General features: G+C 42.8%; 4 protein-coding genes across 15 annotated transcripts in view; 3 read left to right on the top strand and 1 right to left on the bottom strand.

Annotated features, from left to right (window-relative positions):
• The window catches only part of LOC135094145 (Bardet-Biedl syndrome 10 protein homolog), a 5,808-nt gene extending 4,489 nt beyond the window's left edge, over nucleotides 1-1,319 (top strand). For both annotated transcript variants that reach the window (XM_063993963.1, XM_063993962.1), the window contains exon 2: nucleotides 1-1,319. This exon is cut by the window's left edge and continues 1,020 nt beyond it. In XM_063993963.1, the coding sequence (XP_063850033.1) occupies nucleotides 1-799 (799 nt within the window). In that variant the 3' untranslated portion in view covers nucleotides 800-1,319.
• Nucleotides 1,320-2,788: 1,469 nt separating this feature from the next.
• On the top strand, nucleotides 2,789-7,208 carry LOC135094149 (histone H3.v1-like). Of its 3 annotated transcripts, none has more exons than XM_063993969.1 (5): nucleotides 2,789-2,856; nucleotides 3,706-4,126; nucleotides 4,393-4,605; nucleotides 5,720-6,036; nucleotides 6,499-7,208. In XM_063993969.1, the coding sequence occupies exons 2-5, from the start codon at nucleotides 3,762-3,764 to the stop codon at nucleotides 6,945-6,947; spliced, it is 1,344 nt and encodes a 447-aa protein (XP_063850039.1). In that variant the 5' UTR covers nucleotides 2,789-2,856; nucleotides 3,706-3,761; the 3' UTR covers nucleotides 6,948-7,208. The 3 variants fall into 3 exon arrangements, with proteins under 3 accessions (XP_063850039.1, XP_063850038.1, XP_063850037.1); XM_063993968.1 differs by having other exon boundaries at nucleotides 2,791-2,930; XM_063993967.1 differs by having other exon boundaries at nucleotides 2,792-2,930; nucleotides 3,675-4,126.
• A 6,692-nt stretch (nucleotides 7,209-13,900) lies between these two features.
• On the top strand, nucleotides 13,901-20,065 carry LOC135094142 (uncharacterized). Of its 8 annotated transcripts, none has more exons than XM_063993947.1 (6): nucleotides 13,901-14,264; nucleotides 15,980-16,097; nucleotides 16,555-16,710; nucleotides 17,029-17,260; nucleotides 17,653-19,074; nucleotides 19,624-20,065. In XM_063993947.1, the coding sequence occupies exons 1-6, from the start codon at nucleotides 14,165-14,167 to the stop codon at nucleotides 19,795-19,797; spliced, it is 2,202 nt and encodes a 733-aa protein (XP_063850017.1). In that variant the 5' UTR covers nucleotides 13,901-14,164; the 3' UTR covers nucleotides 19,798-20,065. The 8 variants fall into 8 exon arrangements, with proteins under 8 accessions (XP_063850017.1, XP_063850020.1, XP_063850024.1 ...); XM_063993950.1 differs by having other exon boundaries at nucleotides 13,901-14,334; XM_063993954.1 differs by having other exon boundaries at nucleotides 14,187-14,264; nucleotides 16,587-16,710.
• A 6,978-nt stretch (nucleotides 20,066-27,043) lies between these two features.
• Nucleotides 27,044-27,500, bottom strand: part of LOC135094151 (ADP-ribosylation factor-like protein 8B-A) — an 18,434-nt gene continuing 17,977 nt past the window's right edge. For both annotated transcript variants that reach the window (XM_063993972.1, XM_063993973.1), the window contains exon 5: nucleotides 27,044-27,500. This exon is cut by the window's right edge and continues 1,691 nt beyond it. The gene's annotated coding sequence lies outside the window, so the exon portion shown is untranslated.

Raw genomic sequence — 27,500 nt, 5'->3', positions numbered from 1 at the left:
CATGGAGGAGAGGGATGTACACCCTGGTGTACTGAGGAGCATAGACAAGATAGAGCCTCTGAACCTGGGCACATGCAGGTTCATGCAACTCAGTGGCCTTGGTGTGCACCAGATACTGCTCTGTGGCCCCACACCTGCTCAGTGCAGACAGTTTTCAGCATGTTTTCTTCAGTTTTTTAGGTACCTCAGTTCCTGGGTAGCAGACTGTGTGGATTTCTCACAGAGTAGTGACATATACACTTGTGATGCTGCTGCTGCTGCTGGCTGCAGGGACAGCTTCTCTCCTCCCTTCAGTCCTGATGAGCTTCCCCGGTGTGAGCTTTCCCCAGTGCTGACTGAGGCCCACTCTTCGGCTCCCACGAGCCCAACCACTGTGGCAATGTTCTTCACGGTGCCACACGGGGGCTATGGGGAGCTGCTGGCTAAGTACCTGGTGTCAGAGAATATTTCAGTAAACATAAAGAACACCATTATAAAGTCTGTTGTTCTGGATGTTTTTAATGAATTACCAAGCTTATTATACAGGAAGTCTCAGTTTTCTCAAAAGAGCTATGTTGAATTTCAAACCAAACTGTTTAGTAATTTCACAGAACTGAGAAATAATAACCAAGTCATGCTGTCTCACATGCTAAAAGACAACAGGTTCAGAGGATACCACAATCCATTTTTGCTTTTCAAACTCCTGAATTGTGTGCTGCACTTAGCAGAGTATCTCCTGAGAATTGAGTGCATTGTTCCTGCCAAACAAAGAATTTCACAACGGACTAGACACTGCAGCAGTGACAGTGAGAGTGAATAGACCACCTCAGTCACCAAGAACAGCCACAGCACACACAACCAGTCACCCTCCACTGCCATGGAGTTTCCACTCAAACAGCAACTATACTCCCTACCAATGCCAACCTTCACCCAACACTCTTCACACCTCATGACACCGGAAAGATACATCCCTGACCACCACATATTTCTTCCACCAGTATACGTAATCACTGAATGGTGTTTTATACCTGGACTGTGTAATGGTTGACAATATACTGCTTTTTTACTTATTATTATTAAGTACAGTTTCCTAACATGAACTCAGAAAATGTTGTGTTCTTTTGAAATGGTGGAGTTGAGAGGAGCACTCCAGCCAGCAAGGAGGGACGTTGTGTTACTTGAGTGTTTTGGATCCATGGTCCTGGGAACACCCGCTGCTCCTGTGAACATGGAACCACACACACAAGAGGGAAGGGTGTCTGAGCCAAAGGACATGAACATAAGCATGCACACAACTGTAATGCAATTCAAGATAATAAAAATGTCTTTCATTTCATACACATAGTTCAATTTCATTTAAGACTTCTACACTTTTTTTTTTTTTTTTGCATGCCCAAAAAATTTAAAGTGTATGTTATAACATTAATATTAAACACAAGTGATATGTTAGGTTTCATCTATCAATTCACTTATTTATTTTTGCAAGCTCATGGTTTGGTAATCTATGCTAGGTTAGGCTGGCTTTTATCTCCAATTCAACTTCCACTATACTTATCTGAACAAACAGTGGAATCATGAGAACACCCTTGTACACCAAACAACTCTCAGAACACTTTGAACTATTACCAGTATATCCTGCAACAATCCCAGTGACCCCAGTAATGTATGCAGGGCAATCACTAGACTCCAGACAAAATTTTCAAAAAGCTCAGCAACTCTCACTAGCGCCTGTTATTCCTTTCACTGTGATAAGCAACAATTCACAACACTAAAAAGTTACGTAAGGAATCTTTATAAACATCTACAAGAAAGATATGGATAAGTATAATAGATTTTGCAATTTCTACCCAGTACAATGTTTGCTGGTGATTGAAGAACAGGAAGAAATGTCTGAGTGGTTAATAGTTGAGGAAGGAAGTGCCACATGACAGTGAAAGAGTTAAGCTATTACTGGAACCATTGAACCACCCTTAAAATTTCCTAACAACTTGCACGAGTTAAACTATTACTAGGTTAATGAAATCCCCAATACCTCACTAAAATCATGACAATACCCCTCAGAACCTCAGTATCTTCCACTAAAGTCTTTAGAACAGTATTTCCCAACCTGGGGGAAATTAAAAGATTCCATGGTGGAAATCTATCGAGGGAAATAATAATGACCACCTATTGGCCGACCGAAACAAAACAAAAACAATGTGGCACTTGACTTTTCGTAAGTACTACAAATACAAATCAAAATTTATGCCACGATTGCTCTTAGTAATGATAATTTAATTTGGTCGAAATGCGAACAGGTAAACTGGCTGAAAGGGGGAAAAAAAAATGGGAATGGCTAGTTTAGAGTATTGGAGGAAAGGTGTAGGAAGGCTTGAGATGGTAGTTCTCAAGATGATACTGGTCTACATAGCTACCAAGATACTACGCTTTACATTCCTTTCAGTTGCCTCTAAATAAATTTAAGGAATCAAGTGTTAATACTCCCATTCTGTAGGATCACAAATAACACTGACCTCATGCCTTTTTTCTTTTTATTTTTTTTTTATTTTACAAACATATAACTGCATACTAAAAACTGTAATAAAAGCAGGGATCTTTGAATACGTGTTTTGGTACTACACTAATCATTTCGTTGCTTTGAAATAGCAAAACAAACCTATATAAATATACTTTTTGTTACAAACTTTTTTTTTTCAGGGCTGAATCTTAACCAAAGACGGCAGACAGGTAAAAGGGTTTACCAAAACGGTAAGGCAGAGCAGTACATATTTTTTATATCACTATATGACTACCCGCTGTACGTCAGTCGCGCCGCTCTGTTCCACCACCACAAGCTCTCAGTTGTCTTACAGTCTCAGTTGTCTGCTGGGTGTGGAGGTCTGGGAAGGCAGCTTTTCGTGACTGACCCGAGACTGCACTGTTAAAAGTCACCTAGGCTGTACCACTCAAGCGTAAGGAGGGTAGGATAGTGACGGAGAGACAGTGAGAGTTTTTAAGGACCATTCTCAAGCCCCTCTGCCCGCACCTCTAACTACTTTTAATAGACTCCTAAAATGACATGGTGTTTAAGGGTGTTTTTACGCTTCAAGTGGCGGATTAACAAGATTTGTACATTGTGAACGGAAAAAAAGCACTTGATATTCGGGCTAATCATCTCTGGCCTTGGAAATTGTCGTGGTGAGTGCAGAGCGTTTCTGAATGTGCATCCGCCACTAGGATCGGCCCCACAGGCGTCGCATCGATAACTCCCCACCACTGCTACTGCTGCTACTTCTGCCGTCCCTCTGTCGTACGCGTCCTTGCAAACCATGAACGTGTAGCAGTCTAATCTAAAAATACGTTTAACATACTCTCCGCAAACCAAGGAAGACAGATTCGACCTCAGAGCTAAGTGAGGAAAAAGTGAGAACATTTGTAGAGAACACGGGAGAAAGAAAACAGACACGGAGAAAGAGACGTAGGGGAAACTAATATAAAGGCTCTTTCCCTTCGAACAGACTAGTGGAGGCTACGTGGATATTTAAGTGTGTTTTCATGATAATTACAATAGCTTAACAGACTCGTGGGTAGTTATTGGGGTTTTTAGTGTTTTCATAATAGTAGTGATAGCATACTCCAGTGAAAGTTATTGGAATTAAAGGAGTGTTTTCATGAGTCTAGTGATAGTTTAACAAAAATTCTGATTTAAAAAGCAGTGACGCCGAGACTAACCATCGTGGCTTTCAGAAACAGCCTTAATATGAGGTAAAAGCGTTGAAGAACACCCCAGAATAGCCTTGACAATGGATACAGCACTGCCTGACGACCCCAACACCAAGGAGCTGCTATGGGAGACTGCACTCATTGATAAAGTGAAGCAGCACCCGCAGCTCTATGATTTCAACCACAAGGAATATAAGGAGGCTCAAAAATGCACTCAAACGTGGCTCTCTATCGCCAAGCAGCTGGGAATGCCTGGCCGATGGAAGGTGTGCAAGGAAAGGTGGCGTACACTCCGAGACGTGTACGTAAGGAACAGAAAGTCTTTCCTAGTGGGAAGGGAAAGAGGCAGGTGGCCGCGGTGGAAATTCTTCGATCAAATGAATTTCTTGCACGCTTATATCTGCCACAGACCCGCTGAAACGGAAAAGCCGCTCCATGATATTAGGTATCATCATCATCATCATACCTAGCATTACTCTCTCTCATACTTCCTTTGTTTTTTTGTTTATTTATTTATTTATTTATTTTTATTTATTTTTTTGCTTTTATTTATTTTTCCTTAAACTTACATATATTTTAACCCATCGCTATGTTTACATTTTTCTTTCTCGTCACCCTGTTGCATACCCTTCCCCCACCTCCTTTCATTCCGTGTATACTCTCTTCCTCATCAGCTTATGTACAGTCCCTGATAAGCCTTCGCTGTTACAGGATACAATGGCAGGACAGCAAACTGGAGTCGAACACAAGTGATAGTGACAGCAACGATGAGTCAACACTGCCACACGAAGCCGCCTCCCTTGCCTTCGAAGGCGTAAAGTGTAAGACGGAGGAAGAGGAGGAGGAGGAGGAGGAGATTGAGAGGCAGACTAAAAGGGCTCGGTTCACTGATAACCTCTCCACCATGCAGGAAAGAGACATTAGGTAAGGTTCTTGTGGTTTTGATAGTTTGCATTGATGTATGTCATGTTATATGTATTCTAAAAAGTGACTGAGTTACATGTAGGTAGTTAGGAAACCAGGGGGAAGACCAGTGTAGTGTGTAACATGGGCTGGAGGAGCTTCAGGGGGAAGGTCTTGTATATAACCATGTAAAGGGAGACTTAAGCTGTCCAACTCCTCAAGGGAAAACAAGGACTGACCCTTTCACTGCTACATGGCACATCCTTCCTTAACCCTTAACCACTGAGACACTTCTACAACAGAATATCTTTATTTATTTTTTTTATTTTATTTTTATTTTTTATCTCCTCTCTTGTAGATGCTTATATGGATTCCACAGTTTGCTTCTAGTGCTATAAGGGTTTGCATATCACAGTGAAAAGGTTGAATAAAATTATGATAATGATAGTCCAAATTTGTTACTTCATTATGTGTAGTTCATGCACAAAAACATTAGCTTGTCTGCCTTTGAAAGTGTATTACACACACACACACACACATTAATAGACTGGACATACTGACAGGAAAGGTCTTGTATTCCAGGGACAAGGATGAGGCTGGATATTTGAAAAGGCATGGGTATTTGAAAGGGCACAGTTAGGATGGGGGATGTTTGGAGAGAGAGAGAGAGAGAGAGAGAGAGAGAGAGAGAGAGAGAGAGAGAGAGAGAGATTTCCCCATAAAAAAAAATCCCTGGAATAGACTAGAATAGGATGCAATAGAGGGAGGTGTACTTCAACTTAAGGGAGAAAACTGGGCACATTTAGATAAACAGATAACACCATTAATGTAGCTCAGGTTTTGTGTAGTTATTACTGTACTAGATAAATACACACACACCCAGTCTAGTGAACCCGGTAACAGCACTGTGGTCTGTATTATAAAATGCTTCTGTGCTGCACCACCAAAAGGCTCTAGTTAGTTACACGTGTTTTTAAGGGTGTTTTTACATTCCTAGTGACAGATTAACAAGATTTCAACATTACTAACAAGACAAACACTCTTGGAAACCTGGCAAATCATCTCTGTGGCCTTGGAAAAGAGTTGTGGTAAGAGAGCGGTGTTTCCGAGTAAGAGTCTGTTTGTTACTCTACAGGAGCTCTGCAGTGGAAGACTTTGAGGCCGAGCTTTTGCATGAGGCAGACCCGCTTTCCTTCACCTTCGACGGGCGGCCAATAAAACAAGAAGTGGAGTGGGCGGATGAGGAAATGGATACAGTGGACAAGAGTTTTCTGAAGGAAGCATCACCAACACCATCCCTCACACCACCTACACCATTACCAACACCACCACCACCACCACCACCACTACTACCAACAGAGAATAATAAACCACTGATACTCCAACTAAAACTTCCTGGGGGTAAATCCATCCCTGCAACCATCATCACTAACACAAAGCAGGGATTCATAAGTGAGTTATGTTGGGAACTGTGTAGCTAAAGCAGGATGCAGGATGTAATGCCTCGGGGTCAGTAAGCAAGTAACACATTGCACACCCATCACATCTCTCAGTCTCTTGCTCCCTGATCTGAGTCCATTAGTTGTCATATTCTACAGACAAACTTGCTGGATCAGAGGACTTAAAGAAAAAGAAAAATACAGTTTCAGTATAATTATATACAATAGGTTACTTGACTTTTGGCCCTGACTACCCTTATAATTTCAGAACTAAAGTAATACTAGTTTTTACATAATTTTAATTCCATGTAAGACAGCTCTCTGAACAAATACCCTAATATTGCTGAATTCACAACCTAGGGAAAGTAGCATTATGGAAAGTATGCTATATTCTAATTAAAATGCATTTTTTTTTTAGAATATTTAGATGAATACATTATTGAACATAGCCCCAGTTCATTATTCTTTCTTGCAGATAGAAAAGTGGGAATGATCATGCCTACCCCTCTGAGGACAGTTCCCATCAAGATCAAGACAGTGACAGGCAGCCAGATGAGGGCCTCTTGCCTGACACCTATACTGTCATCATCACCCTTGCCATACTCTCAGCAGGCACCCACCATACCCATCCTGAAGGAAGACGGCAAACACACCAGCAGTCCTAAATCCTCCACAGGCTCCACCCCGTGCCCTGAGCCGGTTCCTTTGGCAGCAGAAGTGGGCACATCCCAGGAGGGTGTGCTGGAGGATGAGGAAGAGCTCTTTGGCAGGTACATAGCAGCTGCCATAAGGAAACTAACCCGCAAATCCCGATCCCATGCCAAGATGCAGATCCAGCAGGTTCTCTTCAACCTGGAGGAGTCTGACAGAAGCAGCCAAGTGAATGGCAAAGGCTCCATTGTGGCTGGCAGTGAACAAAAGTGAAGGTGCTGCGTGTGTCAGTAAATAAGGATCTCTGAGGGTGTTGACTGCTTGATTAGGGAGGCAGTGGTTGAGTGCTGAACAGACATGAACATAGTAGAAGGTGGATACTTAAGACTGCATTAAAGAGGGAACACCCTGTCAATGCATGAGAGAAATACTGTTGTGATATTTAAGTGTTTGACTGCTCAAAATGTATGCATGGCAAAACAGATTCTCAAAATGATGATGTATGTATGGCAAAACATTAAAGTATTTTCTTCATTTCTCATTTTCTGCAGTGCCTATTGTATTTAGTGAAGAATTCATGCCGAGTCAAGGGAATTCTTCAAGACATTATTAATCCTTGAAATCCAGCCGGCTTCTTGAAACATTAAATAATTCTATTCCAACTTGAAATTGTACAAGATTAGATATTTTTAGACAATTTTAGTAGACACAATACAGCTTATTGATTTTAAGGCAACACCCATGAAACTTAGTAAAATAATGTAATCTGGGCTTAAATAAGAGTATAAGGCAGCCACAGGATTCAGAGGGCTAATCTAGAGCCTCTGTTCTCATGAGGAAACTACATTTTAATATTCTATGGTTTACCAAACTGCACAAGCTGAGTGACATATCTGGAGCATTTCCAACTATTGCATCCATCAATATCATACTTTATTTGTCAAAGGTTACATTTTCTAGCATTGTCATTATTACTCTCTCTCTCTCTCTCTCTCTCTCTCTCTCTCTCTCTCTCTCTCTCTCTCTCTCTCTCTCTCTCTCTCTCTCTCTCTCTCTCTCTCTCTCTCTCTCTCTCTCTCTCAGATCGCAATAAGGATAAATAATGATCCCCCACACATTTGCCAACACAATGCATGATGGGGCTTTATGGGTGGTGATAGTGGCATCGGTGGTAGTGGTGGCGGCGTGGGGCGTGGAGGGCTTGGAGAGGCCCTTCGTGGTGACTGGCATCATCCACACCTCGGCCTCCTCCTCCCCACTGTACCAGCTTCCAACGTGGGAGTCCCCGGTGTCTATCTTCGGTGTGGAGGCGGATGGCGACGCGCACCTCACCCTGCTCAGCCTCGTCAACGGCCGCTCCCTCAACATCTCCCTGGAAGTAAGAGCGTACGACAACGAGAGTCAGGTGACGGGCAGCGGGCTGGGCGACCTGCTGTCCATTGTCACGCAGGAGGAGATGGACCTTGATCTGGATGAGTTCGCTTGGTTTTCCATCTGGAGGACAAAGCAGGGCGTCGCCGTGTACGAGGCCAGCACCACGGAGCCCTTCCTCTTGTACTTCAACAACAACACGGTGAACGAGACAGATTTCCGCGAATTTAACTCGTTCCAGGTGTCCTCACTCAGAAACGCCTCCTGGGACTTCATCGGAGATAAGTACAATGATGAAAACGAGGCCACGGTGCCCAAGGACCTGGCAAGCGAGCTGCAGGGCGTGGTGGAAGGCATCCAGCCCAGACTGAGTGTCATTGAAACCTTCCACAATACAAGATCTCTCACTCACCTAGACAAATCAAACATCAGAGACCTGGCAAGCGAGCTGTACTGGGCTAAGTCATACCTCATGCTCATTAATTACTTCGGCTACAAGATAGAGGGCAGAAACATAACCCAGGTGGCTAGTAATATCAATAAGATGATAGATGCTGCGGGTGGCGCCCTCAGCTCTTAAATTAACTCGTGACATGGTTCCTTAATCACACACTGGAGCTTCCACTACTTTCTTATGTTCTTTTGAGGCTCAGTTTTTGCCCTCCAATCACTTCTAAACACTTTACAGACTGGCCATTGGAAAAATCTATTCTTTCTTCCCCTCTTTCGGTCTGCCTCGCTTTTTATTCCTTTTAATATCCCCATTCCTTCTTCTCTTGTGGTATGTTTCGCTTTTCTATTTCATCTATAACATTTTCATTCTTTGTGCCGTTTCATATTTTATTCCTTCTAAAATCTCGATTTCTTTCTTCCTCTCCTCTTGTGGCCTGTTTCTCTATCCATCCCTTCTAGCATCCTCCTGCTACTTATTCCTTCTTCTTTCTTAGTTTTATTCCAGCGATTTTGTTTTTCATACACTGTGTTTATACTTATCTTCTTTACACTCATCCTCACTCCTCATGGGTCTTTTCATTATTCATTGGTTCTTTCGCTTCTCCACTTATTTCCTCAGTCTGCAATTCTCTATTTACAATTCAATGACTACCAAGCCTTACGATCTATTATTGTTCTATTCCACATGCTGTTACATTTTCCAGCGTACCTTTTATTTACAAACAAAAGCACTTCCTATCATTTCTTCCTAATCTAACAGCTGCTTTAGATTCCAGATTTCCTTCCTGTCGTCTCTCTAGCCTTCACAATATACGGAAGCCAAGGATTGTATGTGTATACGTTCCCTTATGAAAACCGTCCCAAATTTGAGCATGTGGTCTCGTAAAAACACAGCCACACACTAAATGCACCAAGGTATGCAGCGACAGAGGGAGAGACATGGGATGCAGTAATTTTAGAGACACATGTAAAGGCAGGAGAGAGATTTGGGATATGGTGTGTGTGTGTGTGTGTGTGTGTGTGTGTACATAACCTCATGGGCCCCCTACTGGCTGTACGTCAACCCGTCCTAAGTGTGTGGGTGTGCAGGTGTACCACTACCACTTCTCTTCATTATTCAGGTCTCCCTTTGGCTGTGAATAGATGTCTCCCCTTATATATAGTGTCTATGTGCTTGTGTACACGTATCCCCTTTTGTGTATACAGATTATAATATATGCATGTGTATGTGTATATGTATGTGTGTATGTATGTATGTGTATGTGTACGTATGTATGTATGTAAATAAATGTATGTGTATGTGTAAGTATGTATATGTGTATGTATGTGTGTGTGTGTGTGTATATGTACGTGTATGTGTGTGTGTACCTTTGTATATGTATGTATGTATATGTGTATGTATATGTATGTGTTTGTGTTTGTGCAATTTTGTAATGTGTTGTACATCTGATCTCTGTATGTCTGCCTCTTGTTCAGGGGAAGGCCGGCAGGACCAGTCTTCCTCCTTTGTTGTACTTTTTACTACAACAATAAAGTCAATCTCTCTCTCTCTCTCTCTCTCTCTCTCTCTCTCTCTCTCTCTCTCTCTCTCTCTCTCTCTCTCTCTCCGTTTCAGCTATTTTCATACTTTTTGTTAGTTGATTGTTCTTTAAACTTTTAGTTTTAGTAATAATAATAATAATAATAATAATGAGAATATCAATAATTCTAACGCTACTATTACTACTACTACTACTACTACTACTACTACTTCTACTACTACTACTACTACTACTACTACTACTAATAATAATAATAATAATAATAATAATAATAATAATCAGGCTCACCGCTAAGTTAGACATCCACAACTGTCATCACCACTGTCACAACTGACAGTTACCATCCACCTCAGTCCTTCCCTAGTTACACCTAAATAAGCTGTATGAACCAACGTCACACAAGGTTACTCCGGAGTATGAAGTTTGCTTATAATCACACTTTCACCATGGCTGCATATCTGTGCGTTGTGTGTTCTGCTGGGTAAGGGCAAGGCAGCAAGCCTTATGCAATGAGGCGTCCTAAGAACATAACACAAGAAATAAGGGAAGCTGCAAGAAGCCACCAGGCTTACAAGTGGCAGTCCCTGTACGAAATATACCTACCTATTTCCACCTATCATCCCCATCCATAAACCTGTGTAATTTTGTCTTAAAGCTCCCTAATGTCTCAACACTAACAACATGATTACTGAGTCCTTTACAATCATCTACCACTCTATTTGAGAACCAATTTCTTCCTATATCTTTCTTAAACCTAATTTTTTCAAGCTTGAACCCGTTATTTCTTGTTCTATCTTTTTTTTTTGTATGTAGGAAGGACACTGGCCAAGGAAAACAAAAATCCAATAAAAAAAAAATGCCCACTGAAATGGCAGTTCTATAAAAGGGTCAAAGCAGTGGTCAAAAAATGATGAATAAGCGTCTTGAAACCTCCCTCTTGAAGGAATTCAAGTCATAGAAAGATGAAAATACAGAAGCAGGCAGGGAGTTCCATAGTTTACCAGAGAAAGGGATGAATGATTGAGAATACTGGTTAACTCTTACGTTAGAAAGATGGACTGAATAGGGGTGAGAGAAAGAAGAAAGTCTTGTGCAGCGAGGCCGCGGGAGGAGGGGAGGCATACAGTTAGCAAGATCAGAAGAGCAGTTAGCATGAAAACAGCGGTAGAAGACAGCTAGAGATGCAGAATTGCGGCAGTGAGAGAGAGTCTGAAGACAGTTAGAGGAAATGAGTTGATGAGACGATAAGCTTTTGATTCCACCCTGTCTAGAAGAGCAGTATGAGTGGAACCCCCAAAACATGTGAAGCATACTCCATACATGGACGGATAAGGCCCTTGTACAGAGATATAGCAGCTGGGGGGATGAGAAAAACTGGCGGAGACGTCTCAGAACACCTAACTTCATAGAAGCTGTTTTAGCTAGAGATGAGATGTGAAGTTTCCAGTTCAGATTATAAGTAAAGGGCAGACCGAGGATGTTCAGTGTAGAAGAGGGGGACAGTTGAGTGTCACTGAAGAAGAGGGGATAGTTGTCTGGAAGGTTGTGTCGAGTTGACAGATGGAGGAATTGAGTTTTTGAGCCATTGAATCCTGGTTGCTGATCCTAATAATTTTGTTTACATCCCCCTTGCTATAGCCCTTATACCACTTAAAGACTTCTATCAGGTCCCCTCTTAACCTACGTCTCTCTAAAGAATGTAAATTTAACAGTTTCAGTCTCGCCTCGTAAGGAATACTCCTCATCCCCTGTATTCTTTAAGTCATTCTCCTCTGTACTGATTCGAATAGACCTATATCCTTCCTGTAATGTGGGGACCAGAACTGCACAGCGTAGTCTAGATGAGGTCTGACCAGCGCCAAGTATAACTTTAATATTACTTCGGGCCTTCTACTTTTAACACTCCCAATAATGAATCCTAATACTCTATTTGCCCTGTTTCTGGCCTCTATGCATTGCTTTCCTAGACGGAGTTCAGAGCTAACTATAACTCCTAAATCTTTCTCGTACCCTGTACCTACCAGAGTTTCGTTGTTTATTGTGTACCTACTGTGTGGGTTTCCTCTACCTACGCTAAGCACTTTGCATTTGTTGGTATTAAACTGCATTTACCATCTGTCCGTCTATTCGTTCATCCTATCTCAATCTGCCTGCAAGGCGATGGCATCCGATTCTGACCTAATTAATCTACCTATCTTTGTGTCATCCGCAAATTTACTAAGATCACTACTAATTCCACTATCTAAGTCAATGATATATATTAAGAACAACAATGGCCCTAATACTGATCCCTGTGGCACCCCACTAATTACTTGACCTCACTCGGATTTAGAGCCGTTTATTACAACTCTTTGTCGCCTGTCGCTTAGCCTGACCTTATCCAGCATAACACCTTCCCATCTATCCCGTGTGCCCTAACCTTTCTCAGGAGCCTTTGATGGAGTACCTTGTCAAACGCTTCACTGAAGTACAGATATAAGATGTCATAACTATCACCATTATCTGCTGCCTCGTACGCCCTACTGTAAACACTTAACAAGTTCGTCAGGCAAGACTTCCCCTTCGTGAAGCCATGCTGGGACTGATTTATCAAGTTATGTTTGTCTAACTGTTCCCTAATGTTCTTCGCTATTATTGACAAGTTACGCTGACAGGTCTATAATTAGACGCTAAAGTTTTATCTCCTTTCTTAAACATGGGTACTACATTAGCCTGCCTCCACATTACTGGTATCTCACCTGACTCAGGTGATTTCCTAGACAGAAACTAACAGCTCACTAATAACCTCTTTGCATTCCTTCAGTACTCTGGGATACATTTCATCTGGTCCTGGTGTCTTGAGCTTCTTTAGCCTATCTCCTGTTCCACTGTCTCCTTGGTTATGGAAATATCTGCCGCAGTACAGGTGTGATCAGTTTTTACCACATTATTCTGTGGTATTTTCTTTAGTTTCCCATAAAATTCTACAGTTCTCTCTGCTTATGAGAAAATGAGAATTTTAACCCTAAGAGAGAGAGAGAGAGAGAGAGAGAGAGAGAGAGAGAGAGAGAGAGAGAGAGAGAGAGAGAGAGAGGTGAAGAATGTATGGATGTATAATGAAGACAAAAGCTCTGCAGTTGGGGCACAACGACTCAGTATAGGGCGCACTGGGGTGCATCACGAGTCGATCCAGAATTCCAGATCGACTTGGGGCGCAACGGCACAGAGCGGGATCGACTGTAGATTAACGCGAATGGGTGATACAAGACTAGTGAGAAAGATGTTTATGTGGAATGTTAGGAGTAGCAGGTGGGGGAAGAAGTGTGTCAGGATGGCATTAAAGAGTGGCTTGGAAACTAGTTGGGCTTTACAGTGGTTTGAGGGGAGGCATGTTGAGAGTGACTGGAGCGTGACTGCTACAAAGAAAGGGTACAAAATAGAATGTAAGAAATGGAAAAGTGAGATAGATGAGTAGTGAAACGTGTGGGACTGAATGAATGGAGGAATATGATGGAACCAAAGAATGCTTTGGAGTAGTAAAGAGAGAAAGAGGCCCCAATGTATGATTATTTATTTTTATTTATTTATTTATTTTTGTTTTTTATATCACTTAACTTTCTCTCTCTCTCTCTCTCTCTCTCTCTCTCTCTCTCTCTCTCTCTCTCTCTCTCTCTCTCTCTCTCTCTCTCTCTCTCTCTCTCTCTCTCTCTCTCTCTCTCTCTCTCTCTCTCTCTCTCTCTCTCTCTCTCTATATATATATATATATATATATATATATATATATATATATATATATATATATATATATATATATATATAACGAGTGCAAGGAAATGTTTGTTTACGCTGTTTAAATCTGGCGGGCTGGGCTGCCATGTCAGGGTTGTGTAGTAGTTATGTAGAAGCAAAGACAGGGGGGACGCCGTGACATCTAGCTCCCTCAGGCGCATTGCCCCGCCTTCTGCTTCGCTTTTGTGCCCTATCTCTGCAGTTGTGACCCTTGTGTACACCTGTGCTGAGACACTAACTGTAGGAAGCGACAGTGGTGGTAGCCTGACCTGTGATTTAGGGTTAAAACTGTTTTCAGTGGTGGCGTCCACCTTTCCCCTTGTGCCCCGTCCTGCCCCTGTGACTTTGAACTTCTACATGTGTGGTTTCCTTCAATATAAACCAGTAAAGGACACCAGTGTTTACTTGCACCCTTCCCCTGAGTGTGTGAACAGCGAGTCAGTAGGGAAATTGCCTGGTAAGTCCTCGTTCCAGCCCGGACCCCGTGTATAAGTACTGCCGCCACGCCCCGACCCCTGTATCTGCAGGTGTGTTCTGGAAGGCCTACCTAACGATGGGGGGTGGGGAGCGACGTGGCAATATATATATGTGATATTAGGCTGAAGAGTACTTATTTAGAATCATGTGTGATATGTCGCTCTACACTTAAAAGGCATTAAATGACTTAATTTTTCTTTTAATTGTCTGTGCCTTGTCATGGAATAAACAATGAAAAAAAAAAACAATCTTTACTACCATTTCTCCTGGAAACGTCTGAAGTATTTCTTTCGATATTGTGGTTATTTGGTATAACTGCCATTGATAATAGGTCTGCATAACATATTTAAGAAATTATGATGTACTTTTCGTAACTCAAACCATCAATTCCTTATTGTTCTAGTATGCAAAAAAAAAAAAAAAAAAAGGTAAATTCCCATAGATCACTCAACAAGATGGCAAGGTTTTGGGTGCATCTGCTGATCATAAGCTCCGCCCACAGACAATGTATTAACTTCGATGAGAGCGGAGCGGGATCTCGTGCCACCTGTACCAGCAAGATCAAGATCCCCACACACACACACACACACACACACACAGTTCAAAAGTTTAAAGTTCAAAACACACAAACCTAACACCTCCAAGCTATAATATAACTCCAGACCAGCACAGCAGCGATACATGTCTGATATACAGTGATAAACCTACTTAACTCACTGAAGCACCTAGGTAAGTCTTGCACCGATCATATTTCTGTGTTAGTGTCAAGTGTCGTGATGATATCCAGGCACACCTTTCCTGCATCCTGTCTTGGTTTTAAGAGATGCTTGTGTAAATTTTTCTACACAAGTTTTCCCCCTATCTTTAAAATATAGAGGAAGTTATTTATGTTTCCAAGCGTCTTCATGGTTCTTGTGACAGTTAAACAGTCCAGAGGAAATTATGGTTTTTAAGTAAGTTTTTTCGTGATTTTACTCCATTTTATACATTGTGGTGGATGTTAATCGGGTTTTCAAGGATGTTTTTGTGATTCTGGTGTTATTTAATCAAGAATTCTGCATCACCAATGAGAGAAGTACTCATGAGAACCTGACTAACAATCTCCAGCCTTTGAAAATTGTCCTGTGGTGAGGGAAGTGTTTCAAAATACACCCTCAGCCTGGTCACCTCACCTGGCGGGCTTCTCGGCTCCCAGTCAACACGGCAACAGGGCGAGTGCGGGGAAGCCAACACTGCTGATGCCCCACCACAAATAATGAACTTGCTTTAACTTGATGATTCACACCAGCTGGATAGGCATCATAGGCAAACAGGTTACACTTACAGTTAAATAAATAAATAACAAACCTCTCTTTGTCCTGTAAAGTTGCCAAGTACTATAACTAACCACAAAGTTCATAAACCCAGCCAAAGACAAGGTCCCATATTCTTGAATGCCTTGCTCCCTCACTGTGACTACTTTCCAAGGCCACAGAGATGATCAGCCGAGTTCTCAAGAGTGTTTCTCCTGTCAACAATGTAGAAATCTTGTTAATTTGTCACTAGAATTGTAAAAACACTTTTAAAAACACAAGTAAATTCAACTAGAGCCTTTTGAAAGTAGTGGAGGTGCAGCACAGAAATATTTCAGAGTACAGGCCTCACTTTCATTGTGGTATGCTTTATGCAGGTTTACTTAATTACACATTATTTCAGTGGTCAAGATGAGCGAGGGGAGAGGGACAACACAGGGGAAGGATGAGAACACCAGGAGGCAGAATGTCAAAGTAAAGAGAGATGATGAAGCAACATTCTATTCCCCTCGGCCTCTCAGGTGTCTGTGTGTGTGTGTGTGTGTGTGTGTGTGTGTGTGTGTGTGTGTGTGTGTACATCCTGCTGCTGTTGTAGTGAGCAGTGGTGGTGGTGGTGGTGGTGGTGGTGGTAAAAACCTTGTTGCTTTGGTGAAGTGAATTGATTAAAAAAATTTTGTACGGTGCCATGCCACATCAACTAAGGTCATACAGTGTCAGATTAAAAGAACACAAAAACACAGGTAACGTTGACACAAAAGATAAAAGTAACAAAACTAAGATGTTTTAAATTTGAACTGGTGTTAATATATCTTATTTTCTAGTTTTTAAGCTTTTATTCCAAATTTGAACTATCTTTAAAGGTTGCAAATACAAAAATATATACCATTAGTTCAGATTTCAAACAATAAAAAAATTTAAACAAAAAAATTAAGCAGACTGGGATTTGAAGATTAAGTGTAAGTAAAGTGGTTTTGACAGGGAGTTGTTTGGCCTGCATCCCGCCACCACAGAGCCACAGAGGTACACTGAGGGACACGAGTACATGAGGGACACCAGGCAGCCCAGACCAGGCATGGAGAGGAAAAGGGCCCGGAAGAGGAAGAGGAGGGAGACAGAGGCTCCCAAGGATCTGAGGTGAGGATCTGGTTTGTGTGTGTGTGTGTGTGTGTGTGTGTGTGTGTGTGTGTGTGTGTGTGTGTGTGTGTGTGTGTGTGTGTGTGTGTGTGTGTGTGTGTGTGTGTGTGTGTGTGTGTGATGGATACGTGAAAACATCAACAATAACATTGCTAACTTCCCCTGCAGCGTGTTACAATGTAGAAATCTTGTTAATCTGTCACTAGAGCAGTAAAATCACCCTTATAAACACATGTCACTTCACAACTATTTTCAAAGGCCACAGAGATGACTTATAGTGTCATGTACCATATTGTGATCTTTGTTCTTGTTGTCCAGGGCTACTGTTGTTGAGCACAGAGTGACAGACAATTTGGAGAGAGAAACCACATGCTCCTCCATCTTCACTCACTCCTTTGAAGCTGTCTCTTCCCACTCCCGGGGTATTGCCTCTGCAGGCTCACCACAAGACACAGCCTCTCCTGTTCAGTCCAATGACATCTCATCATGTTCTGAGGTGGAGGTCGTGACGAGCATAATTCAGCCGAAGAGGAAGGCAAGAAAGGGAAAGGTACAGCTGTTTGTGTTGTGAGGCAGTGTTCAGGTTTACCACCATGATACACAATGACAGTGCTTGCCAATCTTCAGTGTTCGTTATCATGAATATCAGAAAGTAACGGAAGCAGCAAGAAGTCACCCCAGTCCATAGCAGTCCCCGTATAAAACATGCTTATGTGTATCCACTTATCCTTCCTATCCAAAAGTGTATTTAATCTTTTAAAGTGATCTAGTGACTTGCCACTACCAATCTGATTACCTAGTCTATTCCAGTCATCCACCACTCTATTTGAGAACCAGTTTCTTCCTATCTTTTTTATAAACCTAATTTCATTAAGCCTGAATCTGCTGCATTTAATATAATTGTGTTCCTGATGAAGCAGCATGTATTGTTTGTGATTACAGAAAAGACGCATCACATCCAAGCTGAGCCTCTCTCAGGGCTCCACCAAACACCTCCACCAGTCCTCACAGTCCTCGCAGTCCTCTCAGTCCTCACAGTCCTTGCAGTTCTCACAATCCTCGCAGTCTTCACAGTCCTCACAGCCGTCACACACCCTAGACAGTGTGCACTTCGTGAAGGCGGTGGTGCATAGACCAGACTACACCAGCAGCAGCTCCATCAGTCACAGCAAGCAGACTACTCAGGACAACACTGATGGCTTGGATCCAAGTCGATGCATTGCCAGACGAGACACTTCACCAAGGTCAGGGAGTGTGCCTGCTTCTGTCACACAAGCCAAGGTGGCTCAGCCTATGCAGCGCCTCAAGCAGTCTGTCTATACACTGAGTCACAAGCCAGCCACTGGGCAGAGTGGTGAGGTGAAGGCCAGCACTTCTCCAGCATGTCGGCACACAAACAGTGCTGGCAGTGGCTACACGGAAATGCTTTCTTTTCTCCATCATCCAACTGTGGCCCAGCACCTTCACAGTCACAAGCCATCGCACAGCCACACACAGCCACAACAGTCTTGTGTGAGAGAGGATGTCATCACTCTCACCTCCGACTCTGATGACTCAGACCCAAGTGTGTATTATGAAGCTTTCTCACACTTGTCCTTCCTTGACAAGCCCCAGCCAGGTCCATCAGGCATGCAGCGCCCTACAGGCGATGCAGTGCAGGTTGCCAGGCAAAAAGGGGATGCCGACACATCCAGCAGTTCCTTGTCTGTGAGAGAGAGTGACTACACATCACATTCCTTCTCAAGCTCCGATTCCAGCACCTTCATAACTGAGTCCATGCTGAGCAAGACTGTTCTGAATAAGCAGCAGCAAGCAAGGAACACTCAGATGCAGACAAAGCATGAGGCACACCAGGAAGGAACCAGCCTTACAAAGCAAAGACAGACCAGAGTACACTCACAACAACTTGCCTGTCATCCTGACATGAGGCAGACCAGTCATCACCCAAGGACAAGCTTGAGAAAACCAGCAAACACCATGAGTTGGGAGGAGAGTGAGTATGTGGAGGAAGCAAACACAGGAGCTTCAGGATGGAGGCCACAGCGAGCACAGCAGGCTGAGGCTAGTGACGTGAGCAGCAGCACCTCAGATGGCCTGAGCGAGGAGGAAGCAAAGGGTCGCCTGGTGCAGGGAGTCCAGAAGTCATGTGCGAGGGTTGCCTCGAGGATGAGCAGCAGCACTCCAGATGGCCTGAGTGGGGAGGCTGCAAGGGGTCGCTTGGTGCAAGGGGCCCAGCAGTCATGGAAGAGGACTGCTTCCAGGCTGAGCAGCAGCACCGTGTCCTCCTCATCTTGTGGCAGCAGCAGTGACAGCAGTGCCCTGCTGACCAAAGCAGGGAAAGGCTGCATACAGACTATTGGTGAGGTGAGTGCCTCCAGTTGTGTGTTTGGCCACTTCACCACTTGTCCTGCACTAGTTGTTGCTGTTTGCTTGTCACAGGTCTTGGTCTTCCACAGGCTTTCCAATATTTTTTTTTTATTATTTTTATTTTTTATTTTTATTTATTTTTTTTATTTATCTATTTATTTTATTTATTTATTTATTTATTTTTTTCCTATAGCTACCTATTTCAGAGACAGGAGTATCAAGACATCTGATTAAATTCTAATTTGGATTTTTTTAGCAGCAACTTGCCAGATTTTTTTCCCTGCTTTTTATTCCCTTGGCTGGTTTCCTTCACTTGTAAAGTAACAGTTTGTGTTTCCCTTTTCTGTGACTAACTACTTGGAAAAAGAGGAATATCAAGATGTCTCTTATTAAATTAAACACTTATTTTCAAACTAAAAAACTGAGACCGGCAACTTAGCAGACTTCAACCTGCTTTTTGTGGCACTGGCAGGCACCCTTCACATGTCAAGAAAGAATGACAATACCTCTCTGCCTTTCTCTAAATTTGAACGGTGTCATTCCCAGGTGTTCCAGCGCTACTTTGGGGGCACCGTGGAGGACAAACTGACACTGCTGCAGAAAAATAACTTTAATCTGCTGCACTGCCTTGTTGAACTACAAAAAGCCTCCCCACCCCCCCAGCCCCACCAGCCCCCAGCCCCTGGCCACCGACCCTCCCCCAGGCCACCCACACCATGAGCCTGGCCCCCGCCCTCCTCCGTGCTGCCTGGGGTGTGGGTACAGGTGGGGTGTGGAGGTGCTGGTTCACTCAAAGGCTCATCTCTACTTGAGCTGCATAGTGTTTATTTATTTATTTATTTATTTGTGTCATGTACTCGTATGGATGTTGTAAATGACAATATTAAAAGCTTAAAAGTTTTCATTCCTTGCGCTGATTCTTTTGTTCCTAGGCCAGAGCACCTGCTAAATAAAATAAATAAAATAAAATAAAAAACAATAATAAGGTAAATTAGCAGTTTCAACCAATATTTCCCCTTTACCCACCCACCCACTATATCTGCACCCCCAATAAGGTAAATCAACCTAACCGAGGGGGCTTCACGCCTCCTGGATCCCCTCCCCCCCTATAAGGTGAACTAACATTTTGCAGCCGTGGACCTCCGGAAGTTGGTGTCCGCTAGGGTAAGATGGGGCTAGAAATGCTCCAAACAGTGAAATGTAGACCCTGCGAAGTGCTATGGTTACGTACGGCGTATTGGTTCAAACAGCAATAGAAAAGAATTAAGATAAGCAATAAGAATTAGAACAATGGTGCATCTTAAGGAAACTTCCTCATCAAACATTATAGTTATTTGCGGCCACGCAGGAGTTAGTACTGCGCCTGCTTCTTTTTGTAACAGTTCAGTGCCACGCTGGTGTGGCGCACACTGGCAGGGAACACCAGGTTAGGTTAAGTTTAAGGGAAGTGGTTAGGTTAGAGGGTGTGTCCTTAAGAATGACAAGATAATAATGATACAGGTGTAACTTGCATTTACCTTTCGGTGAGCTTGCACTGGTGGTGGTGGTGGTGGTGGTGGTTGAAGTATGGTACCGGTGCGTGTTACATGTTACAAGAGGCAATATTTTAATTTTCACTTTAGAAACACTGGTTTCTTTGTTTCTTAATTAATTTAGCTTTTTTTTTTTCATCACATCAACCAGTTCTCTCTATTTTTTTTCAATGCAAGCTCTCAAATTTATTTTACGCTGCATAGATTTTTTTTTTTTTTTCCTTTTCATCATGAATTTAACGTTTCCTCCGTTATTCACTATAAACAATTTTTTTTCTAAATTTTCACTGTAAACACTTTTCCTTCATAGACTTTTCGCCATATACACCAACAATTTTCAGTATTTCACTACAAAAAAAAAAAAATCTGTATTTCATTTCATCAGGAGAAAAAAAAAAATAATGGTGGGCGACGCTTCAGCACAGGGCGTCAAGGAAGCACCCCGCGGATCACGAGTCACTACGCTCAACCCGCCGCCAACACTGACACTAACAAGCCGCGCGTGCCCACTTGCCTTGGGTTCCCGCCTCGCAAGTGTCAAGGCGTGAGTCTGACCCCAAAGAACATACAAGATTATTGGAGGCGCTTAGTTCAGGAAGTCGATAAGCACCGAAAAAAAAAAAAAAAAAAAAAGCATTCAAAGTTTTATAGCGTTCAAAATTATATATCTTTGAAACCAACCACACGATTTTGAAGGATTGTGCATGAAAGAGTAGCTGAATGTCTTGACTCTGCAGTGAGCCCACTAAAAATGCTATATTTTATCAGTATTTCGAATAATGAAGCAATAAATGTGGCTTTCTCGAATAAGAGTATGATCGCATTCACTATCATTAAAAAGTCAATAGTAAATCAGATACTTTATGTAATGCAATGAATGATAACAGGATAAAACAGAATATAGGTGTACAGCATGACCTGCACAATGGTAATGAAAAAAAAATATATATATATCACATAATTTCTTACTTCAAGACACAGTAATATGGTGCACTTACACAAAATTTTGTTCATGTGGGCCCACTGACCTTGCATTCACAACTTTACCAGAATGAAGACTTGTATATTCTAGGCCCAGATTTTTGTTTCTTTGCAAAATTTTTCGTCTAATTTTTCGGACGCGCTTCTTTGGTAAACCAGACGATGCACCATGTTGATCGATATCACTGTGGATATCACTCGTGTAAGCACAAAAACACTGCATGCTAATGAGAAAGCACAAGATAAACAGCGTAATCCAAGGAAAGTGTGCGCGCCGTGGTGTTTGAATATACGAGTGTTGCAATGCGCGCTGTGATTGGCCGATGATCAACCAGATGTTATCCATCCGACAAAGTGATTGGCTAAGCGTGGCAGTTTTTTTTTTTTTTTTTTAACCGTGGCAGTCTTCTTTTAAATACGTAGCGTGGCGCTCATCAACTTCTGCTTACAAAACGCAACAGCCTCTCCTCACCCAGCAACAAAGTTTAACGATACTTGTAGATAAAAGGGAATTTCGACCACTTAACCACTTCCTGAGTGTCCCTATGTGCCTATAAGATACAGGGATGGCTGGGGAATAAAGTGGTATGCCTAACTTAGTTTTGGGCATGGGTGGCGCATATCGACTTCCTGAACTAAGCACCTCATTTATCATCTTTATTAGACACTATATGCACGAAGCAATTTGTTATTATTTCTTCTTGTTTATATACTTTTGTCTTCCATTTTCCTGGGCACTTTCTTTTATTCTACCTTTTCACTTCTCATCTTTCTATTTTACCTATTCCTTTCTACATATTCTTTTTATCCTCTTTTTTTTCACTTTTTGCAATTACTTTTCTTATTCTCTTCTTTCTTTATACTTCCCCTTACTTTGTCTCGACTCTCTCTCTCTCTCTCTCTCTCTCTCTCTCTCTCTCTCTCTCTCTCTCTCTCTCTCTCGAAATACCCTTAACCGTTTCACAGGTAAATAACGACACCTAGACGCATTTCAGTCGACGTAATGAGCTATGCATGGATGGTTAGGTTAGGTTAGGTCAGGTCAGTCGACGTAACGAGCGATGTATGGATGGTTTACCTGAACAGGCTCGAGCATCACCACTCACGCTAATGCCTCCTGACGACTGAATCACTTACTCGCTCTGTTAATCCTGGTGGCTTACCAAGTGACAGTCTAGGCTTGAGCAAAACACCCAGAAACTTACGGCAACTCAACAACACACACACACACACACACACACACACACTTTCTAAACCACTCACTAAATTACTTCATTTTTTACTCAATGGCAAGACACTGGTCTATTGTAGATGTCATTGAGGAATTTTTGGTCAAGTTATGTGATGTGAATTAACAAGGGAATAGAAATAAACTAATTACCTCATTCAATAGTAGAGATACTAATGGCTTTTAACTACTTAAATTAGTCGTTTTGCTACCTGTGTGTGTGTGTGTGCGTGTGTGTTAGACCACGAGTTCTACTTCTTGTTAACAAGGATCTAATTACTTTATTTAATAACCATTAGTGTAGTCTGGCTAACCAACAGGAATTTGTGCAGTTAGCAGGTTGATTGGGTCTGAACTAGCGTCACCTAACTACCTTATCTAATCACTAGTACCGAGATACTTTAACTACCGAATCACCATTACCTTACTCTTCATTAATACTCTCGTGACGACCTAGTTGGGGGTGTTATGAAGTCTACACTACTGCTCAGTGGTATCATGGAAATTACCTTGGCGTACTAATTTCAAGACATCCATTATTCATTTCTGAGCAAAAATATAGTGCCTCTCAAATCGTGATCTACACAACGTCTTCACAGTGATGTTTTCCATGCCCTCGCTGGCCTAAACCCTCCCAGGGCTTATGGATCTGATGGGGTCCCTCCTATTGTTCTCCGAAACTGTGCCTCTGTGTTTGCACCTTGCCTAGTCAACCTCTTTCAGCTCTGTCTATCTTTCCTTCTTGCTGGAAGTTTGCCTACATTCAACCTGTTCCTAAAAAGGGTGACTGTTCTAATCCCTCAAACTACCGTCCTATTGCTTTAATTTCCTGCCTATCTAAAGTTTTTGAATCTATCCTCAACAGGAAGATTATTAAACATCTATCACTTCACAACCTTCTATCTGATCGCCAGTATGGGTTCCGTCAAGGCCGCTCTACTGGTGATATTCTGGCTTTCCTTATTGAGTCTTGGTCATCCTCTTTTGGAGATTTTAGTGAAATTTTTGCTGTTGCCTTGGACATATCAAAAACTTTTAATAATCATAGAGTCTGGCACAAAGTTTAGATTTCCAAATTACCCTCCTACGGCTTCTATTCTTTTCTTTGTAACTTTATTTCAAGTTTCCTTTCTGACCGTTCTATTGCTGCTGTGGTAGACAGTCACTGTTCTAAATTTAACAGTGGCGTTTCTCTGGATTTTATCCTATCACTCACTCTATTCCTATTATTCACCAATGATTTTCTAAAACAAACTTCTTGTTCTATCCACTCCTACTCTGATGATACCGCCCCGCACTTTCCCACGTCTTTTCGTGGACGTCCAACCCTTCAGGAAGTAAACAGTTCACGCAGGGAAGCCACTGAACGCATGACTTCTGCTCTGTCTAAAATTTCTGATTGGGGCAGAGCAAATGCCTCAATAGCTCAATTCCTCTATCTATCAACTCGACACAACCGTCCAGACAACCATCCCCGCTTCTTCAGTGACACGCAACTGTCCCCTTCTTCTACACTGAACATCCTCGATGTTCCACTCATACCGCTCTTTTAGACAGGGTGGAATCAAAAGTTTTCCGCCTCATCACCTCCTCTCCTCTAACTGACTGCCTTCAGCCTCTTTCTCATCGCCGTAATGTTGCATATCTTGCTATCTTCTAACGCTATTTTCATGCCAACTGCTCTTCTGATCTTGCCAACTGCATGCCTCCCCTCCTCCCGCGGTCTCGCTGCGTAAGACTTTCTTCTTTCTCTCACCCCTATTCTGTCCACCCACCTCTCTAACGCAAGAGTTAATCAGTATTCTCAATCATTCATCCCTTTCTCTGGTAAACTCTGCCTGCTTCTGTACTCGTATTTCCTCCTTCCTATGACGAACTCTTTCAAGAGAGAGGTTTCAAGACACTTATCCTGAAATTTTTGATTACCGATTTCGACTCTGTTCGGGGACCGCCTCCTCAGTGGGCCATTTCTTATTGCAGTTTTGTTGCCCTAGGCCGGTGCCCCTCCTACATAAAAAGAAAAAAGTTACTTTATTCGTATTTTTTCATCATCCTTCTCTTCTTCCTTCTTTCTTTACCAGAACACTCTCTCTCTCTCTCTCTCTCTCTCTCTCTCTCTCTCTCTCTCTCTCTCTCTCTCTCTCTCTCTCTCTCTCTCTCTCTCTCTGTGTGTGTGCGTGTGTGTGTGTCTGTGTGTCGCTTTATCCTTCTCTCTCCTAAACCTAACCTACCCTAACCTAGACCAAATGAAAATGCTAATGTTATCTCAGTACTACCCAATGATGAGGCGACGCTTCAGCAGGCAGCGGTCCAAGGAACCGCCACGCGGATCACCATTCAACTCGCCAACTGATAAAGCCGCGCGTACACCCAGTCACCTTGATTGATAAAGCCGCGCGTACACCCAGTCACCTTGATTGATAAAGCCGCGCGTACACCCAGTCACCTTGATTGATAAAGCCGCGCGCACACCCAGTCACCTTGATTCCTGCCACTCAACTAACACTACCTACCGCCCTCCCCACCCCGCCGCTCCACCCACCCCGCCTTCCCCGCCTAGCTCACCGGGGTTCAAACAGGCTGCACGAAATGGTTCAGTTAGGTTAAGTTTGGTGAGTCGAAGCTTCATTTAATGAGGCGGTCAAGTGCGTCTCCTCGTCCTCCTCCTTAAGTGGTTTGAAACTTGTGTGTTTGAGTTTAGGAAAGAAGAGAGAGAGAGAGAGAGAGAGAGTCTGGGAACCATCTACCCTTATATATATATATATATATATATATATATATATATATATATATATATATATATATATATATATATATATATATATATATATATATATATATATATATATATATATATATATATATATATATATTTTTTTTTTTTTTTTTTTTACGGATTCACTCAAAAACGTCATATGTATTTCTAATACTAGAATATATATTAGTTTCTTTATGCACGCACACACACACACACACACACACACACACACACACACACACACATCATCTACGAGTTTCATTTATTATTTTGGTTTATTCCTTTCTCTTATTTGTTTTCATTTGCTCTTTTTTTTTATTACCTGTATTCAGTCTCTGTTTCGTTTGTTATTTCCTTCTTTATTCGCGCATACTTAAAGAACACCAGTTATAGCAGTGCCAGGTTGCTGGACATCATCTGTAGCAGTGCCAGGCTGCGGGACACCAGCTGTGGCAGTGCCAGGCTGCAGGACACCAGCTCTGGTAGTGCCAGGCTGCGGGACACCAGCTGTGGCAGTGCCAGGCTGCAGGACACCAGCTCTGGTAGTGCCAGGCTGCGGGACACCAGGTGTGGCAGTGCCAGGCTGCGGGACACCAGGTGTGGCAGTGCCAGGCTGCGGGACACCAGTTGTGGCAGTGCCAGGCTGCGGGACACCAGCTGTGGCAGTGCCAGGCTGCAGGACACCAGCTCTGGTAGTGCCAGGCTGCGGGACACCAGGTGTGGCAGTGCCAGGCTGCGGGACACCAGGTGTGGCAGTGCCAGGCTGCGGGACACCAGGTGTGGCAGTGCCAGGCTGCGGGACACCAGCTGTGGCAGTGCCAGGCTGCGGGATTCCAGCTGTGGCAGTGCCAGGCTGCGGGACACCAGGTGTGTCAGTGCCAGGCTGCGGGACACCAGGTGTGGCAGTGCCAGGCTGCGGGACACCAGGTGTGGCAGTGCCAGGCTGCGGGACACCAGCCATGACACTGTTCTCTCAGCATGTGCGGTGAACACTCCCGCCACACTGCACCAGTGTTTCCTCTGGCTCTATAAGGCACATTCACGTACTATTGGGAAAACTAACCTGGTATAAGAAATGCATAAAAAAAAAGAAAATAAAAAAATATAAAAAAAACTGGTGAATTATTTTGACAGCAGAGGAAAATGTAAATCTTCAAGCAAGAAAGAAGTGGCACACACAGTTTCGCGTTTTCCATCACTCAGGCTTGCACCAGGTTAGTTTTGTTAATAGTCCACGTCTTTCTGCACCTCAACTGCCCGCCGCGGCAGCAGCCTTGCGTGAACACAGCACCAATGGCGTCGTTTCCTTACCTGTGTCCGTACTGCACCTAAGGCAACGCTCCATCTCACGCGTGCCAAGACGACTCCTGAAACTTTTACTCACTGGCTCGTAATACTTACAGTTCCATGCTTCGAACACTCCAGAATATCTGCTTTCTTCAGCAAAGTAAACAAAAACTACAAATAGCCATTTCGGTATATTTTATTTGACAATATGAACAATTTACAGTTACAGTGTCCCAGTGGGAGTCACAAGCACAGCGGGGAAGCTATTCTGATAACATAACGTCGGGCATGACGCCAGAAGGATGTAGTGAAGACTATCTTACGATATCTAGGAAGGAAACTGTGTGTGTGTGTGTGTGTGTGTGTGTGTGTGTGTGATCCTCGGTCGTCTGAAGGACTCAGGACACAGGACAGTGTTCTGAAACACTTCAAAAGGCTCTACAGTCGAGGTTACATGAATTCTTAAGTGTTTTTGTGGTTCTAGTGACAGATCAACACGACTTCTACATCATTGTTATGAGAAACACTCGATGAAAATCATCTTGGTGAGGAAATAAAATTTTTAAGGGTGTTTTTACAGCTGTAGTGAAAGATTAACAAGATTTCTACAATATTAAGAGGAGAAACATTCTTGAGA

The sequence above is a fragment of the Scylla paramamosain genome, chromosome 44 (assembly GCF_035594125.1).
Source record: "Scylla paramamosain isolate STU-SP2022 chromosome 44, ASM3559412v1, whole genome shotgun sequence".
Classification (NCBI taxonomy): Eukaryota; Metazoa; Arthropoda; class Malacostraca; order Decapoda; family Portunidae; genus Scylla; species Scylla paramamosain.
This window is presented reverse-complemented; position numbering and strand designations above follow the sequence as displayed.

What these genes read in the sequence shown, in the direction of transcription:
- LOC135094149 (XM_063993969.1), top strand. Translation starts at nt 3,762, where the DNA reads ATGGATACAGCACTGCCTGACGACCCCAACACCAAGGAGCTGCTATGG. An exon ending in ATGCAGGAAAGAGACATTAG is followed by an intron (nt 4,606 to 5,719) that starts GTAAGGTTCTTG and finishes GTTACTCTACAG; the next exon opens with GAGCTCTGCAGTGGAAGACT. An exon ending in CACAAAGCAGGGATTCATAA is followed by an intron (nt 6,037 to 6,498) that starts GTGAGTTATGTT and finishes TCTTTCTTGCAG; the next exon opens with ATAGAAAAGTGGGAATGATC.
- LOC135094142 (XM_063993947.1), top strand. Translation starts at nt 14,165, where the DNA reads ATGTGTGGTTTCCTTCAATATAAACCAGTAAAGGACACCAGTGTTTAC. An exon ending in TATTCCCCTCGGCCTCTCAG is followed by an intron (nt 16,098 to 16,554) that starts GTGTCTGTGTGT and finishes TGGTTTTGACAG; the next exon opens with GGAGTTGTTTGGCCTGCATC. An exon ending in GCATACAGACTATTGGTGAG is followed by an intron (nt 19,075 to 19,623) that starts GTGAGTGCCTCC and finishes TGTCATTCCCAG; the next exon opens with GTGTTCCAGCGCTACTTTGG.